General features: G+C 46.1%; 1 protein-coding gene across 2 annotated transcripts in view; it reads left to right on the forward strand.

Annotated features, from left to right (window-relative positions):
* Nucleotides 1-14,709, forward strand: part of ptgir (prostaglandin I2 receptor) — a 30,807-nt gene extending 16,098 nt beyond the window's left edge. For both annotated transcript variants that reach the window (XM_015341071.2, XM_015341072.2), the window contains one exon: nucleotides 12,668-14,709. In XM_015341071.2, the coding sequence (XP_015196557.1) occupies nucleotides 12,668-12,934 (267 nt within the window). In that variant the 3' untranslated portion in view covers nucleotides 12,935-14,709. The remainder of the gene's footprint in view (nucleotides 1-12,667) is intronic.
* Nucleotides 14,710-15,030: the final 321 nt, after the last annotated feature.

Below are 15,030 nucleotides of genomic sequence, written 5' to 3' on the forward strand. Positions count from 1 at the left end.
ATGAAAATATGTTCTTGCTTTCGTCTCCATGCTGTTTGCTTCAGGCTGCTTGCTGGGACATGCGTTTTGGTTGTTGTGTGACGTTGTGTGTAATGCAACACCTGGAATCTGAAAGGTACTGTAAATGCTTAAGAAATGACAGTGAAAAAATTCAGCGTCCCAGAGCTCCTGTCTGGGGCAGAGCCTCTCGCCTCTCACAGTCGCACTCTGTTCTAAAGGAAACAATGAAGGAACTGCAGTCCAAAGGCGTACGAGAGTTCAGACTGAATGTGCTGAATCAGCTCAATGAATACAGTGTCATATGGAATCATTCTGTTTCCTCACATCATCGTCCAGCCTCAGAGTCCCGGAGAGCTCGTGTGACCAGCCCCAGTAATCTGCTCCATGTGCTCACAGCTCTTCAGACCCAAATCTTCCTCCTGTGATTCCATCCCGGGCCTTTGTCTGTTTCGTTGCGGGGTCTAAGGGCACTGTTTGAGGCGACACTATCGAGACACACTTAAATGATGTTCAATTACTTCATTCTTTATCTGTATGAAATCTCCTCAGGACCTCAACTGGTTCATTTTAAAATTTGAGAAGATTTTAAATCTGCAGATATGCATTTTAATGATCTGGGTGCTTCTATGCTATGCAGTGCACTATTGCTTTATGTATCGTGTATTGGCTAGCGGCTGCGTTAGATGGTTCTGTACCTCTGCGTCCCTGTAACCACAAGGTGCTGAGGGGCTGCATGAACATGCTCCTTCACCCCTTGTGAAGGAAGGCCTGCTCCGCAGGACCAGCACGAAGAATACTGAGTGACTGAACCAGGCAGCACTTCTGACGATGCACACGGTGCACATACCGAAGACAATTACCTCCACAACCTGATGACAACATGGTGCTTCTTTGAACATGTAAGAGCTGCACCTCGGTTTTGACCCCTTTAGCAAGGAAGGGAAAGCTAAGGGCCAGTTTGTTGCTTGTGAACAACGAGACACAACACACCGGTTACAGAGGCAGTGCTCTCCATTGCTGTATTAGGGGGCATTTCTCTGTTGATGCACTCTTTGGATGACACTGTGCTGCAGATATCAGGTTTGGGTGTTACTAAAGAAAGAGAAAAAGTGTTATATAAAAAGATTGCTATCAATTCCTGGCCATAGCTGTAGGACTTCATCCAGCCCTGAAGAGTAACTCACGCCAAGGCAGAGCATGGCAGAGCGTGGCAGAGCAGGGCAGAGTGTAGCAGCCACATTGCACCAGTGGACAAGTCAATGTAAAGGCCTGCTGCCAGCTCAGCCATGAAACCAAAGCTGGTGCATTTAGGTTTGGGATGAGTCATACTGAGTGCCTGTAACATTGCAACAAGCCGCTGTAAGCAGACTCTCTTCAGGCTTCTTCAGCGAGCAGCTAACTCTTTTAGCTCTCTTAGCTTAGTTGTGTCGGTTCTGTTTTCCCTTGACCACAACAGGGCGGGCATGATGCTGTTCCCAGACTCCCACAGACGTCCTCGTGACAGAGGAGTATATATCAGCGTGCACGCAACAGGCTCGAGCAGACACAAGAGATAAAGCTCACCAGGGCACCAAAGTTCACTAGGAGTTCGTTTCTGAAAACAGCCAACACAGCCTTTAATTGAAACTGATAATTAGCTTTTATCTGTTTTTTTTTATCTCTGCTCTGTGAGCCAGAGGTAACCCTACGTGGACATCAGGGCTCTAACAAGACGATTTGCAGAGAGGGGGTGTTTGTGATAAAAATGAGGTACTGGTGGAAGAAACAGAAACTGCTGAATGCCAGTGGGTCCCACCGCTGTGGCAGTTACCCCTGAGTGCCAGTAGAGGGCACCGTGGCTCAGGGAGTGCATATGTCTCTTGGGTGCAGGATTCGTCAGCTGTGACCCCCAGTCTGCACTGTCTGGGCCCAGCTTTGGTGTCTGGAGGTGGAATTAGTTCTTCTGCTCTTTCCCACCTCTGGACTGTTCACCCAGCCTGCCTCCTGGAAGCCATTTTCCACTGTGCAAGCCAGTGAAGCCCCTTGCGTGTCTCCCCATGCCGGAGGCCTGCGTGTCTGGGAGCCTGCATGCCAGAGTGCTAACAGAGCACAGCGCAGCCCACGTCTGGGGGCTTTCTCACCAAGCGCTGCACTTTCCAAGCTGAAGAGGACGTTTGTTCTAAAAATGTGCTGGTGAGAAGTATCTCTTCTCAACCCTGAACTCTACCCCATTTTATCTTCTTTCAAATAAACCCTCTTTTGAGTTTCAATTTCACTTAGTTTGGAATTTTCCGTTATGCTTTCATGCGCTGAAATTGCCCTGGAGGAAGAGGACATAAATAATTTCTACCTGGAAGTGCGCTGACATCCGATACCCTGGCTTCCTTAATGAAGTGGCTGGTTGAGATAATTGGCTCAGTTAGCTACAGTACTAATTACCAAATGGGTTACATGGTTGGAATGGCTAGTGTGGAACCATCATCACGTTTTAATACGCTACATGCATGTAGCAGTGAGTGTGAGATGCGAACTGTGGAGTTTTCCAGCTGTAGCTTCAGTCAAGGGTTTATGAGACAGGGCTGTTGCAGTTCGGGAAAGGCCTCTACACAGTAACTCCAGTAAGTGCCGTCCACCACCTGCATGTGTCCTGCCAATCCTCAGTTCGAAGCCAAGAGCTGAGTGCAGCAGGCGGTCTCGGTGGAGCCCAACCCTGAGAAAAGCATGAGGGTTACACAGAACCGGTCCTCCTGCACGTCCACACGGGAGGCTGCACGAGCTGCGTGGGTGAACACATCAAGAGCAGGCAGTGTGACTAAAACAGACTGTCTGCAAGCCCAGATCAGGCACGCCTGAGAGACCACAGGAAACAAGTTAATTATCCAAGGAGCGTTTTCCCATAACTTTCAAGCAGTGATTTGTAAAAAAATCAAACACAACACAGAAAATGCTCTTTTGGATTTGGTTGATTAAAACTAGATAGAGATATAGATCCTGTGTGTCTGTGTATTAAGAAAAACAACTGCCTAGGAACAGAAAAACCTGGAGGTTTTACCCAAGAATTCTTTTCAAATCACTGAAATTAAAGTCACCCTGGATAAGGGCACTTGCAAAGCAAATAAAAAATTATGAAAACAACAATTCAATCAAAGCACAGTGCACTGGATAAACATACGGTAAAAACACCTCTACACATACCAAAGCTGTTCTCGTGGTACCACTGCTATTCCTGTAGTGCAGATCTGTAGGGCCTCAGCGCTGCTATTGTTCTAGGAGTCGCCGGGCAGTTAAGGACAACAAAGGCGATACGCATATCAGCTGCTCAGCGGGACGCCAGTCCCTCTGTGAGCTACGCACTCGTCCGCCAGCCTTCCCTCCTTCCTGGGCAACAGCTCCTGATTATTGTCACCGCTAGAAATCCTCAATCTAAACAATTTTCATCCTATATCTACAGTAACTAGCTTGCTTTTTGTGAAAAATTCAGAACATGCTGTTGCAATACAATTTAACAATCACCTCATTGCAAATAAGCTCTTTGAACCCTTCCAGTCTGGTTTCAATCGATTACACAGCATAGAAACTACCCTGGTTAAAGTTACTAATGAGCTTCTTATGGCAGCTGATTCCATCTATTCTAATTCTCCTAGACCTCAGTACTGCATTTGACACTGTTAATCACTCTTTCCTCTTGATACTCTGTGTGTGGAGTTTCTGACACCACTCTTAAGTGGTTCAACTCCTATCTTACTTATTGCCAGGGGTTTTGTTCTGAAGTTGGGTTTAGTAAGTCTGGTGTTCCTCAGGGCTCAATTCGAGGTCCATCTACTCTTCAGCTTGGTAACATATTAAAATCACCTGTTCTGAATGATCATTTCTATGCTGATGATACTCAAATATATATTCATACTAAACCTGACACTGAAGTAGCTGTTACTGAACTCTCTAATTGCATCTCTAATTTAAAAACCGAGATGACTCAATATTTCTTTTACTTAAACTGCGTAAAGACTGAAGTCATGCTACTTGGCACCTCCCATCAACTCAGTAAAGCCAATGCCTATCTGTGGATGGCACTGTGCCTGAATTTCAATCGAAATTTAGAGAATGTTGAAAGAAGGAATTTTGGGGTCATATAGGATATAGCATATGTGCAGAACATTATAAAAACATTACGTTTCCATCTCAGAAATATTGCCAGTCTACGTCCAGTCTCTGACAGTAGCAGAAACATTGGTCATCACTTTTGTCTTATCTAGAAGTAATTACTGCAACGCCCTGCTTGCTGGGATAACTACTGTAAATCTTAATGAACTGCACTTCTAACTGCTTGTCTTTCTTACTTTGTAACTTGCTGTCCTTATACTGTAAATGTTTTTTACACCTACTGTAAAGCACTTTGAGACACTACTTTTGAATATAAAATGCTTTATTTTGCTGTATAAAATAATGTTTCATTCCTGAGCCAAAGGTCAATATGACGAGACACAGTATTGCTCGGCTTCATGCACACTGCAAGCCAGGCCAATCAACTGATAGAATGTGCACTCACTGTTTTTTGGCAGAATTGTTCTTTCATGCTCCAGTGTTTTGATCTTCAGAGAGATCAGGTGATTAAAAACTCAGTCCTTAAACCGGTAGCCACATGTGCCAACCTCTGTGTGTGCTATCCTTCTGGCATTCAAAGCATGCTGTTTTATAGAGATGAGCAATTAATCTAAACATATTTGATCAGTCATTTGGTAACCTGGACATTCCCAATACCGTAGAAATGTACGTATGCAACATTGTGTAAATAACAAGAAATAAACTATATTTGCTCAGAATGAAGTACAGAAATCTTGGGCTTCCTGAAACCAGGAGTGTTAACTTAGTAGTGAGTAGTGAGCTGACTGTCAGTGACCACAGCCCCACAGCCCACAGCCTGCTGAAGCAGGGCACTGTTCCATGACTTCACTGGGGAAGCTCCGGACTGACCACAAGATGAAACTCATCTGTGTTGCTTTTGCTGTGGTTGAAACATAAAATGACTAAAACCAGAGGGAGACATTTGCCTCCTTACTGTGGAAAATCGGCTTCCGTTTTTGCTTAATTCACACACCATCCCTAATTAGAGTTTGTTTTGAAAATTGACGCTGATACGTACACAGAGATGAAGCCCCAACGAGCTCACCAACTCAAATGAAGAGTTTCTGAAAGGGTGAAATCTTGAAATATCAGACCTCCGGCATAAATTATTTCTGTAAAAATAATTTCACACTGTACAAGCCTGTGGCCAATCCTGGCCTCTGCATTCCTGACAGGGGTTCCCAGCAGAGAGCACCGAGCATGCCCCTGGAGTGAGGCTGGAAACGGTATGAGAGGGAAAGAGATCACTTTATTGGCCATATACAATTTCTTGTATTAGGAATTTGTCTTTTCACAGACCCCAGCTTGCTCTGCAACCTTCCAGCTACAGGCACAGATCCTGAGCCACAGAGCCGCCGCTCCGCTCAGACACAGTGGGGGGGTGCAGGTAGAAGAGTTCAGCTCCTCAGTGGGCTTTGCTGAGCTCACAGGCGCAGGGCCGTCAGTGAAAGTCCCCCCTGCCTGGGCTCTGGCCTGAAGTGTCACAGGGGGAGTTGATGAGATTGTGAGAGGTGGCTTCCTGAGAGATGGGAAGTGCTTGTCTGACCGACCGCAGTGCCAGGGGAGAAGTTGCACCTCACAGCTGTGCTGATATGATCTGTCAGAAACAAAGTGTTTCTTCAAAGGACTCGAGAAAAAAAATGAATAACAGGATTTCAGGTCCTGGTAGATTTACCAAAAATGGCCCGATAGTTATTTTTAGATCATTATATGTATTTTCTTGCTGAAATAAAGAGGTGAGCTACAGTATACTGAACAAAGACAGAGGAACTCACAGTTCCTCTGCCTTACCTGTACCAAAATACAATAAACTATTATATATACTACATAAAAAACACTATATACACTCCTGCCTGACCAATGACTGATAAGGTTGCAAAGCTCCACAAATGAAGCTTTATCCATTAGTCACCAAAACAAGACTGAGGAGTAGGATGCAATTGGGAACGGGCAGGCGTTTCACTTTTTTATTTTAAGCTCTTCCTGCAAAGGATTAAACTATTAAGTCTGAGTGGTGAGTGAGGTCTTGAATGTGATTGGAAGAACTTGTGTGCCTTTGAAAGTCAGCACCAGTCTCATTGCAGGAACTGCAATATATCAGCACACTGTCTGGGGTTGGCCCTTACATGTGTGGGGACTCATCGACATTGTGCCTTCTTTCCTTGTGGCTCTGTACTGGACGTCTCTGCTCCCAGTGGACATTTGTAAAGGAAATCATTTTAAAAGAACTCAGAGCATAAACAAGTCTAATTGCTTAGGAAGAGGTATCATAAGGAGGCAGGTCTGTCCAGGCTTTTTATCCAATAATGGGTAAAATGGCTTTTTTCCTAATGAACACGCTGTAACAGAATCTGGGGTGAAAGTTTGAGCTGCTCACTCACTGCATGGGCTTGACCCTATTACATCAGCTTCCTGTGTATCTATTATCATTAGCTACTGCAGCAGCAAATATCTTTTTGCCATCCTGTTGCCTTTTCAGAGGAGGCCAACTTGCAGCAATGTGCATTACTCAGACACATTGCACTTGTGGACTTCTGCTACGGTACACAGTATTGTTGCAGAAATACCACGTTTGTACTATGTGCCATTGTTTCTCTGGGCTTGGTGTCATACCTAACCATGTCTCTTCATGCATCAATGTGACTTTCCCATTAAATATTATAGTACACATGGAACCATGAGCTGTAACCAGGTTTGGAAACCAGGGAGAATAGAATTAGGAATTTATTTTTTCCATCGCCTGAGTAAATGCGTTTCTGACAGCCTGTCTAATGAAGCTGCGTACTGGGCTGCACTGCTAATCCTTGCATCCATTATCAGAAAGTTGCTTATCCTGGCAACGGCTGAGGCAAGCTGGAGCTCCTCCTGGAAGCACAGAGTGCGAGGATATGACTGCTCTCTCCTGGGAGGGGTGCCAATTCATCGCCAGGTCCAGGGAAAAGGGCAATATAGCACAGCCAATCCAAACCCACTCTGGGAGGTGCGGAGCACCTGGAGCACCAGCACAATCCCACACTGACCCAAGGAAAACATGCAAACGCCAACACAGGGCCCTGGAGCGGGGAGGCGGGGGCACTGATCGCCACTTCCTGTCTTCGATGCACTGGAACGAACAGTGTGCTTCTTCCTTGTGTCTCTGCCTGAGACTGGATTCTTGAGAGTCTAAGCAAGACTTGCACTGCACAGCAGTCAGAGCCAGACTCTCAGCCGCCTTGTGAGCGAGCGCAGACTGACTGGGGTGAGGAGTCATGAAAGAGACCCAAGGATTTGCAGATACAGTACGAGATGGCCAGCACAGGTACAAAGAATCTGTCATTTAACTTCCAGGCACCTTACTCATACTACCTGTGTAGGCAATGGTTTTATAGATTGTACTTACTGTAACCTTTAGTTTCTCTTCGACCTTATTTCAAGAAAGCCAAGCCGAAACATCATTTCACCTCATTCTTCCAAACATTTCCCCAGGAAGTCAGATTTGGAGCCCTCTACTCCCAATGCTGTTCTGTGTTTAGTGTCAGGTCAACTCACACTCTTGAGAATACACCTCTGCAGACCGACCTTCATTCCCTGGACAAGATTTGAAGTTTCAATTTCCATTTTAAAAGCAATGATCATTTGGATCATGTAAACACTTTGGGATTTTTGTTTTCTTTCTTGTGTTGACACATCAGCACGGTCTGACTCATGCGCCCAACCCCGTTAACAATTCCGCATTGCCCCAGGAGTCAAGCTGATGCCTGATAAATTTAGCCAAGCAGCAATTGTAGCAATCCGTTTTGCTTTGTTTATTTGAAAATAAAAACATTGTTTAAAACCTTCAGGAAGTCTGAATAGGCAGTAAGCCATCTGAAAGTTATATATCCAGCTCAAATAAAGAAAGATTAATTGCACATCATCCACTTGTGTCATACAGTAGTGTTCCTATATTAACACAATAAATATGAAGATCCTTTCTAAGTGCTTTCCCGCTTTTGGAAAACAATTCCTTTTTTCTCTTGAGAGGAAACATGCTTGGTTTTCTCTTAGTTGAAGGATATTAGCAGGTATCTGCAGCGCTGTTGACAACCAGTGTCCTCAGAGGCAGAATTCCACCAGAAATGTTCTTTAAATGTTTTGGCTTTCATGTAAACTTGCCCTGTCTGCCACACTTTCTCTTTAGCTGCTGACACAGATTCCACCTGCAGAGCGTAACCCTGGTGTGTGATCCTCACACCTGGCCCTCAGCCAGCCCCAGCACGAGCCGGGCCTGGACCGCTGGCACCGCTGCCAGGCCACAGCCCACACAGTCTCCCTGTCTCCCTCCTCGAGTTCCACCCTCCTTCATGGCCTGTGCTCTGCTGGCGTGTACCTGTCCCAGCCACACACCCACTCCAGGATGCTCCTGGTATCCGGGCGGCTGGCCAGAGTGCTCCGCCTCAGCTCTCCGGCGGGATTCCTGTCCCTCGGATTACCACAACGGGAAATCCCGAATAGAAAATTCCCAACACAAGCTGGCACAGCTCCAGCCCTCCCACAGAGTCCTCCTATGTGCCACCAGTTGGCGTCTCAGCCAGCACCGGGCCGGTACACCTCCTCAGAGAGCAGGTTCGTTCTGGTGTGGCGTTTTGCTCTCGACTGTTCAAACTGTGAATATTGTGAAGATCCGTGTGGAGCTGCGCGGAGCGGCCTGCTCACACGGTCATCAGCGGCTGTCCTGCACCACAGTGTCATTGAAACCAGGAGCCACAGCTTCACAGCCCCAGACAGAGCTCTCTGGGTCGTGTGAAAGGGCAAGCACCCAGCAGGTGGATCTCGGAGGACAGTGCTCACGTCCCCTGGTTCAGTGGGTACGATCCTGCCACACTGGCAAGACAACATGAAGCTTTTATACCCAATGGGTTGCAGGGATGTGGAACAAGCGATCTAGCTGTGTTGTTGATGCTGATACCCTGGTTTTTTTCCAAGAAACTGCTGAATGAGATCTTCAGATCAATTAAATACATCGTTCTCATGTAACCGGCTATTTATGAAAGAAATACTTTTCACCTGAACACTGTTTTCACCTGAACACCAGGCCTTAGGCAAACACTGGGCAAAAATGTTAATATGTTAACAGCAAGATGTTAACATCTGCTTACTTATTCTGATGCTCCACATAGCTCTGCATTTAAAATGGGCACATTTCACAGTGATAGAGCTGTGTTGTTAAAGACTTATTTTACAAGCCTGACTTGTACCTATTTCCAAGTCTCTACACATTGAGGAACTTGAGCTCAGCTGTAAACCTGCTGGGCTGTTGATCTCCAGGACCGGGAGTGACAATTGCAAGATCAAATCTCGATGAAGAGCTACTCTAGAAAAGAAACCTGATCTGTGTTTGAGTCCTGGAACTTTCTCTTCAAAGGGTTCCAAAATTAGATAGATGTTGATCCACAAGAATCACACAAAGGCCCTTGATATCTTTGGATTCTGGAAGCTGCACCTGTCCTGCATTCAAGTATTGCTGTAGCCAGCAAACGTGCCAGACAGCGACACCAGCTATGATAAGATGACAGACAGACAACCCTCTGATTAGAGTGGAAAGCGATAGGCTGAACCTCCAGTGACACTGATGAGGAGCACAGAGATATAAACTTGGTGTAAACTGGAACTCAGATGTCTTCATGATGGCATATTTGAAACTTCCGTATAGTGGTGGCTCTGTGACTAAGGATCTGCACCTGTGACTGGAAGGTTGCCGGTTCAAATCCCACAGCCGGCAGAGGAATCCTACTCCGTTGGGCCCCTGAGCAAGGCCCTTAACCCTAACTGCTCCAGGGGCGCCGTACAATGGCAGACCCTGCACTCTGACCCCAAGCTTCTCTCCCTGTCTGTGTGTCTGTGTCTCCATGGAGAGCAAGCTGGGGTATGTGAAAAGACAAATTCCTACTGCAAGAAATTGTATAGGGCTAATGAAGCAACATTATTACCTACACACTCACAAGAAGATCTTAAAGAACTGTAGGTACTTTTGGGGTTAGTCATTTCACCACACTGACAGACTTGGCTGATGCCTCATGCACTTACAGTTTGAATGAAATGAAACTTGAGCTCATGGTACAGAAGTAGAAGAGCGCAGAGGGGATTGGAAAAGTATGATACACACCAATTCACAACCTGTGAAAGATGTTGAGTAGATATAGAGTATCATGGTACCATGACCTAGTATGATATGATATGAAGAAGGATATTTAGGGCATTCTGCGGCAGAGTGAAGTTTACTTATCATCTCCTGAAAGTGCAAAATTTCAAGGAATAATTCTAAGACAATAGACCTGGGCAAAATATCCTTTTTTTACTCCAATGGTTTATGGAAAATTAGATTAGATTTTTTTGGAAATAGCAACAAGACAAAGAAAGCTGAGCCATTCAGTAACACAGTGCTTCTGTGTTCAATCCCTAAGTCCTCTGTTGTTCACTCTCATTACAAAGTCAAAGTCCGTTCGCTTCACACATCCGATGGGAGCTGTCGTTCCTGCGGGCCGGAGCACGGGGGGAGCTGCAGCCTCTCCCCTCTGCACTGGAGCAGCACCCAGGCCGGCTGCCAGCGCTGATATTGATGACAAAATATTTGCAGACCTTAATTACAGCACAAAGGAAATCCCATAGGCGTATGTAATCGACACTGAGAGCTGCCCTTCTATTAGAATTGTCATGGAGGAAATACATGTTTACTTGTTCCCTTTTCTCTGCTCATTTAAGAACAAAACAGGGCAGCAGAGTCTGAAGTCTCAGGATTACTGTGTAAACAGGCAATATGTCAGAGCAGGTTACTACACAGACTAATGTACCACAGAAATGATATTATAGCCATAGAAAAGGTTCAAAGAAGAACAAAGAGAGTGAGCCCCAGTCTCATGAGACTGTTGTACACAGACAGGATGAGGCACATAAATTTCTTCAGGTTAGAACAAAGGATATTTAGAAAAGGTTTGATCCAGGTAGACAAAATCCTAAAGGGTTTAGATTTGTTCAAACCAGTTTCACAAACCTGGTGTGAAACTTAAGGGGAATTAATTTAGGACAGAGAATACTTTATTTTTATTTCAAGTAGTGGGTGTCTAGAACACACTACCCAGCCCGACGGTTGATGTCCAAATCCTGCAAATCTTTAGGAAAAGGTTGGACAAAAGTTTAGATTCATCCACCTACTAAGATGGGCCTCATGTATATGTACTGTACAGAGGCAGTAGGAGATCAGTCTATTGAGAGAGACAATGGGAAACGAGGCTACAGACAGCATTAAAGCCATGGGTAAGGGAAGCTGTTTCTCCACAGGACAGGAACAATATGCTGCCCACCCTGGTCTTTCCATGAAAGAGAGCCAAGTTTAGCCTGTGCAGGGGCAACCGAAAACTAATTGTGAACCCAGAGTCATTTTCCTTTATAAACAAAATACTGTGGACAAGAGTAATAAACTGTACAAGTTCCAAAACAATAAACAGCCATCTGACAGGCAAGAGCAGGAATGCATGCCAGGGTCACAGTGCGGAATACAACATTTTTTTAAATGAAACCGCCAATAAATCCCGATGACATAATGGGTGTGGGATCTGTAAAACCTCACGAATGCCTGTGCAAATATGTGTCAATACACTGTCCCTCATTTCGTGGCTGAGGAATGAAATTGTACAACAGTCTCTGGCAGTCTCTTGCTGTTTTAAAAGACCAATGTTATAAAAATCATGAAGAGGATCAGCTGATCGTCTGAAGAGTATCTATCCTGTCAGGATAATTATTGGTTTAATATTGTGTTACAATTCTTGAGGTCCCCTTCCTCTTGCTACAGTACATCAGGCTGAGCAGACAAATTAAAATAATTTAAAAGCAGAAATAGTTGTGAAACACACATAATGACCCCAGTACACTTCCCCTATGACTCATTTTCTATCTGCTTGTACATCCATAGCAACACAGACACTGACACAAAGTGACTGACACAAACATTCTTATTAATCAGCAGAAAAGAAAACTCTGATACAATTGTCTGTAGCAAACCAGGCAAAAACATCTGTATTATGATTTCAGTTTCCACTGCACGTCCTTCAGGATGGGGTAGGACTGTGTCTTATTGCCTCTGTCTGCAGCTGAGACACAAGCCCCTGCTCTCAGCAGCCACGAGTGAACTCTCAGCGTAGAGCAGAGCAGAGCGAAAGCAGCGAGAAGATCAGGAAGCGCACAGGGACACTGGCAAATACGGCACATGCCATCAGACCACAGCAGAGGAAAAAAAACGCAAGGCAGAAATGTACCATGGTGAACTTCTAACAGGAAGTCCTCTGGTCTGAACTCAGGGAGAAGAAATCCTACGGCTAGGAGTGGGACAGGTGGGTGTCAAGCCCTCTGAGGTCATGGGAAAAACATGCCAGATGAATGAAACCCATCAGGTTTAAATTCGCGCCAGTCTTATTAATCCTGCACTGGCATGTGACTGCGTGTGCCTCCGGGCTTCCTGCTCCCTGGTGTGCAGGACTGGGCAGAGGCCATTGTCCGCTGGCCTCCGTTTCATGTCTTAACGCTTTGTTTGTCCTCGTGTTTCTCCTCCCAGATCTGCGGCTTCGTGAGCGCCATCTCTCCGGGGGGCAATGACGATGACAACCTGTTGGCGTTCCGCTTCTCCGCCACGAATCCCATCGTGGACCCCTGGATCTTCATCATCTTCCGGAAGAGCACATTCCACAAGCTGCGCTCCCTGCTGTGCTGCCGCTTCTCCCAGAGTGCTCTGAAGACCAACAGCTTCCCCGAGCCCAGCCAGGGTCACGGCACCCCCTTTGAGCAGCAGACCTACTGCAGCCTGCCTGTCACCTCTCACTGAGCACGTTCAGGGGGCTGGCGGCCGGGTGCCACCCTGGCGCCCTACCTTCTTCCTCTTCCAGAAAGCACAGCCCCTCACGGCCAGCGCCCAGCCAGGACACTGAAGGTGGCAATGACTGCTTGACTACAGCAAGGGCTCTAAACTCCCTGAATGCTGGTCTGCTTTCCGGATTAGCTGGCAGGAACTCTATTAATTAGCACTCAACCATGTATTAAAATTATTATCATTTCATGGTCTCAAAGTGCAGGATGGACATTTCTCATCACAACAACTGATGTAATTTAATTTATACTGTGACAGGTTTAATTTATATTGATAACAGAGGTCTCCTCACATCTGGACACATCAACTCTCCACTCCAGCGGAACCACACGCAGGAGGACGGGGTGAGCTCACCACCGACTCCTCCTGCTCCTTCGGCTCTCTTTCTTCTGCTCCCACTGCAGAAGGAAGACCAGACTTTGAGCAGCTTCAGAGAGCTTGAGAACAGGGCCAAGGCCAGTGTTGCACACATGGAGCCTCGTCACAGGAAGTACAGCCCTCGTGTGCAGCTCAGATCCCCGACTGGCTCGGACACAGCAGCAGAGGGCAAGGGAGTGCCTGCTGCTGCTGCTGTCCAGAGCCTGTGTGCTGCAAGAAGAGCTGACTCCAGCTGGTCCCTGTGTCAGTAGTCCCTCTGGGAATTTCAGCAGGCACGTTACATTTGTTCACAGTCAGAATCACAACCTAGACTGTCCACAGGCCTTTCGCATGGAACAATAGTCCAATGGACACTGCCGAATTTTGTAATTGCCATGACAAAGGAAAGGAGTTTGAAAGTAAGCACAGCACGAAGGGTCTTGATTGGGTGACCATGCAGCTGGGAACATGTCTTCTGTAGGACCATATCCAAACAGTAAAACCAGGCAGACAGCATTAGACCAGACGTGCATCAGAAAAGCGTACCACAAAGAGATCTCAGTAGAGGGGAGGAAAAAATTTTTTTTTTTGTTTGTGTTTTTAAGAATACATAAATCCCAGAAAGAAAACCCGGAATGTTTAGCTATATTTCTCTCAGAACAAATGATAAATATAATTTGTATAATTCATGAATCCCTCCATGCTGCAATACATGGTTAAGAGATGTGATGGAATGTCAGCAGCAGATCAGCGCTTCTGGGCCAGTAACCGGACCGCAGCACACTCAGCCCTGCCAGGCTCCGGCCTGCTGGCACTCATGCTCTCAGCTCTGCCTCAGGGGGAACCAACACAAGGGCAGAACAGGTCAGAAGGGGAGCTGTTTCTCCTCGGGTACGCAGCATAACCACCACCCTGCAGCCAAGAATGCTGGAGGGAGGAAAGAAGGAGCTTCCTGAGCTCAGCAATTCAACTTTGCAGTTCATGGAGCAGCTGCGGGAACTTCAAGCAAGTGAAGCCAAAAATCAAACAAACTGGTCAGTGCTTTTGTAAACCTTCAGTGTAAAAAGCGCCCCTGTATTGTACAGAATATTGTGAGCTGCAGTCTTACAACGTCTGTCTATCTGCAATATTATTCTACCCTGCAGTACATGTTGTGATCAAGTGCTGTTGTTTACATGTGTGTGCAAAGTTGCATGTATCATGATGCCTGGCTCTCCATGTTCTCCTACCTGTCTGAGACAATGCATGATGACTGGCAGGTTACAGTGCTGTAGACAGTGAGCACATTAACCAAGCTCATGGCAGTGTTGACCTCTGGTAAAGAGGTGCTTGTAAAAGTGTTTGAACTAAACAAATAAACCTGAGTGATTGCAGTGCATTGGAGCCACATTGTGGGGTATCTGACTAATCTGGCCCCCAGATCGGAGCAAGGGGGAGCACTTGCATCCTCAGTTCCAGCTGCATGAGCCAGTGGACGCAGACACAGAAAAGAGCACGATCCAGCCCAAAGAGGAGGGAGGTCATTCAGGATGGAAACTGGCTGCAAGGGAGTGCGATCATGGCTTCTAGGTTTTCACAGCACTCAGCCTTGCCACTGCAAAGTCACAAGAAAGTCTTTTTTCCCCAGAAAGGAGGCTATTTAATTCAAAATTCACATGTTGCTGCATGCAAGAAAAAAATGCCCACATTTCTAATGT

This window comes from Lepisosteus oculatus, chromosome 3 (assembly GCF_040954835.1).
Source record: "Lepisosteus oculatus isolate fLepOcu1 chromosome 3, fLepOcu1.hap2, whole genome shotgun sequence".
Taxonomy (NCBI): Eukaryota; Metazoa; Chordata; class Actinopteri; order Semionotiformes; family Lepisosteidae; genus Lepisosteus; species Lepisosteus oculatus.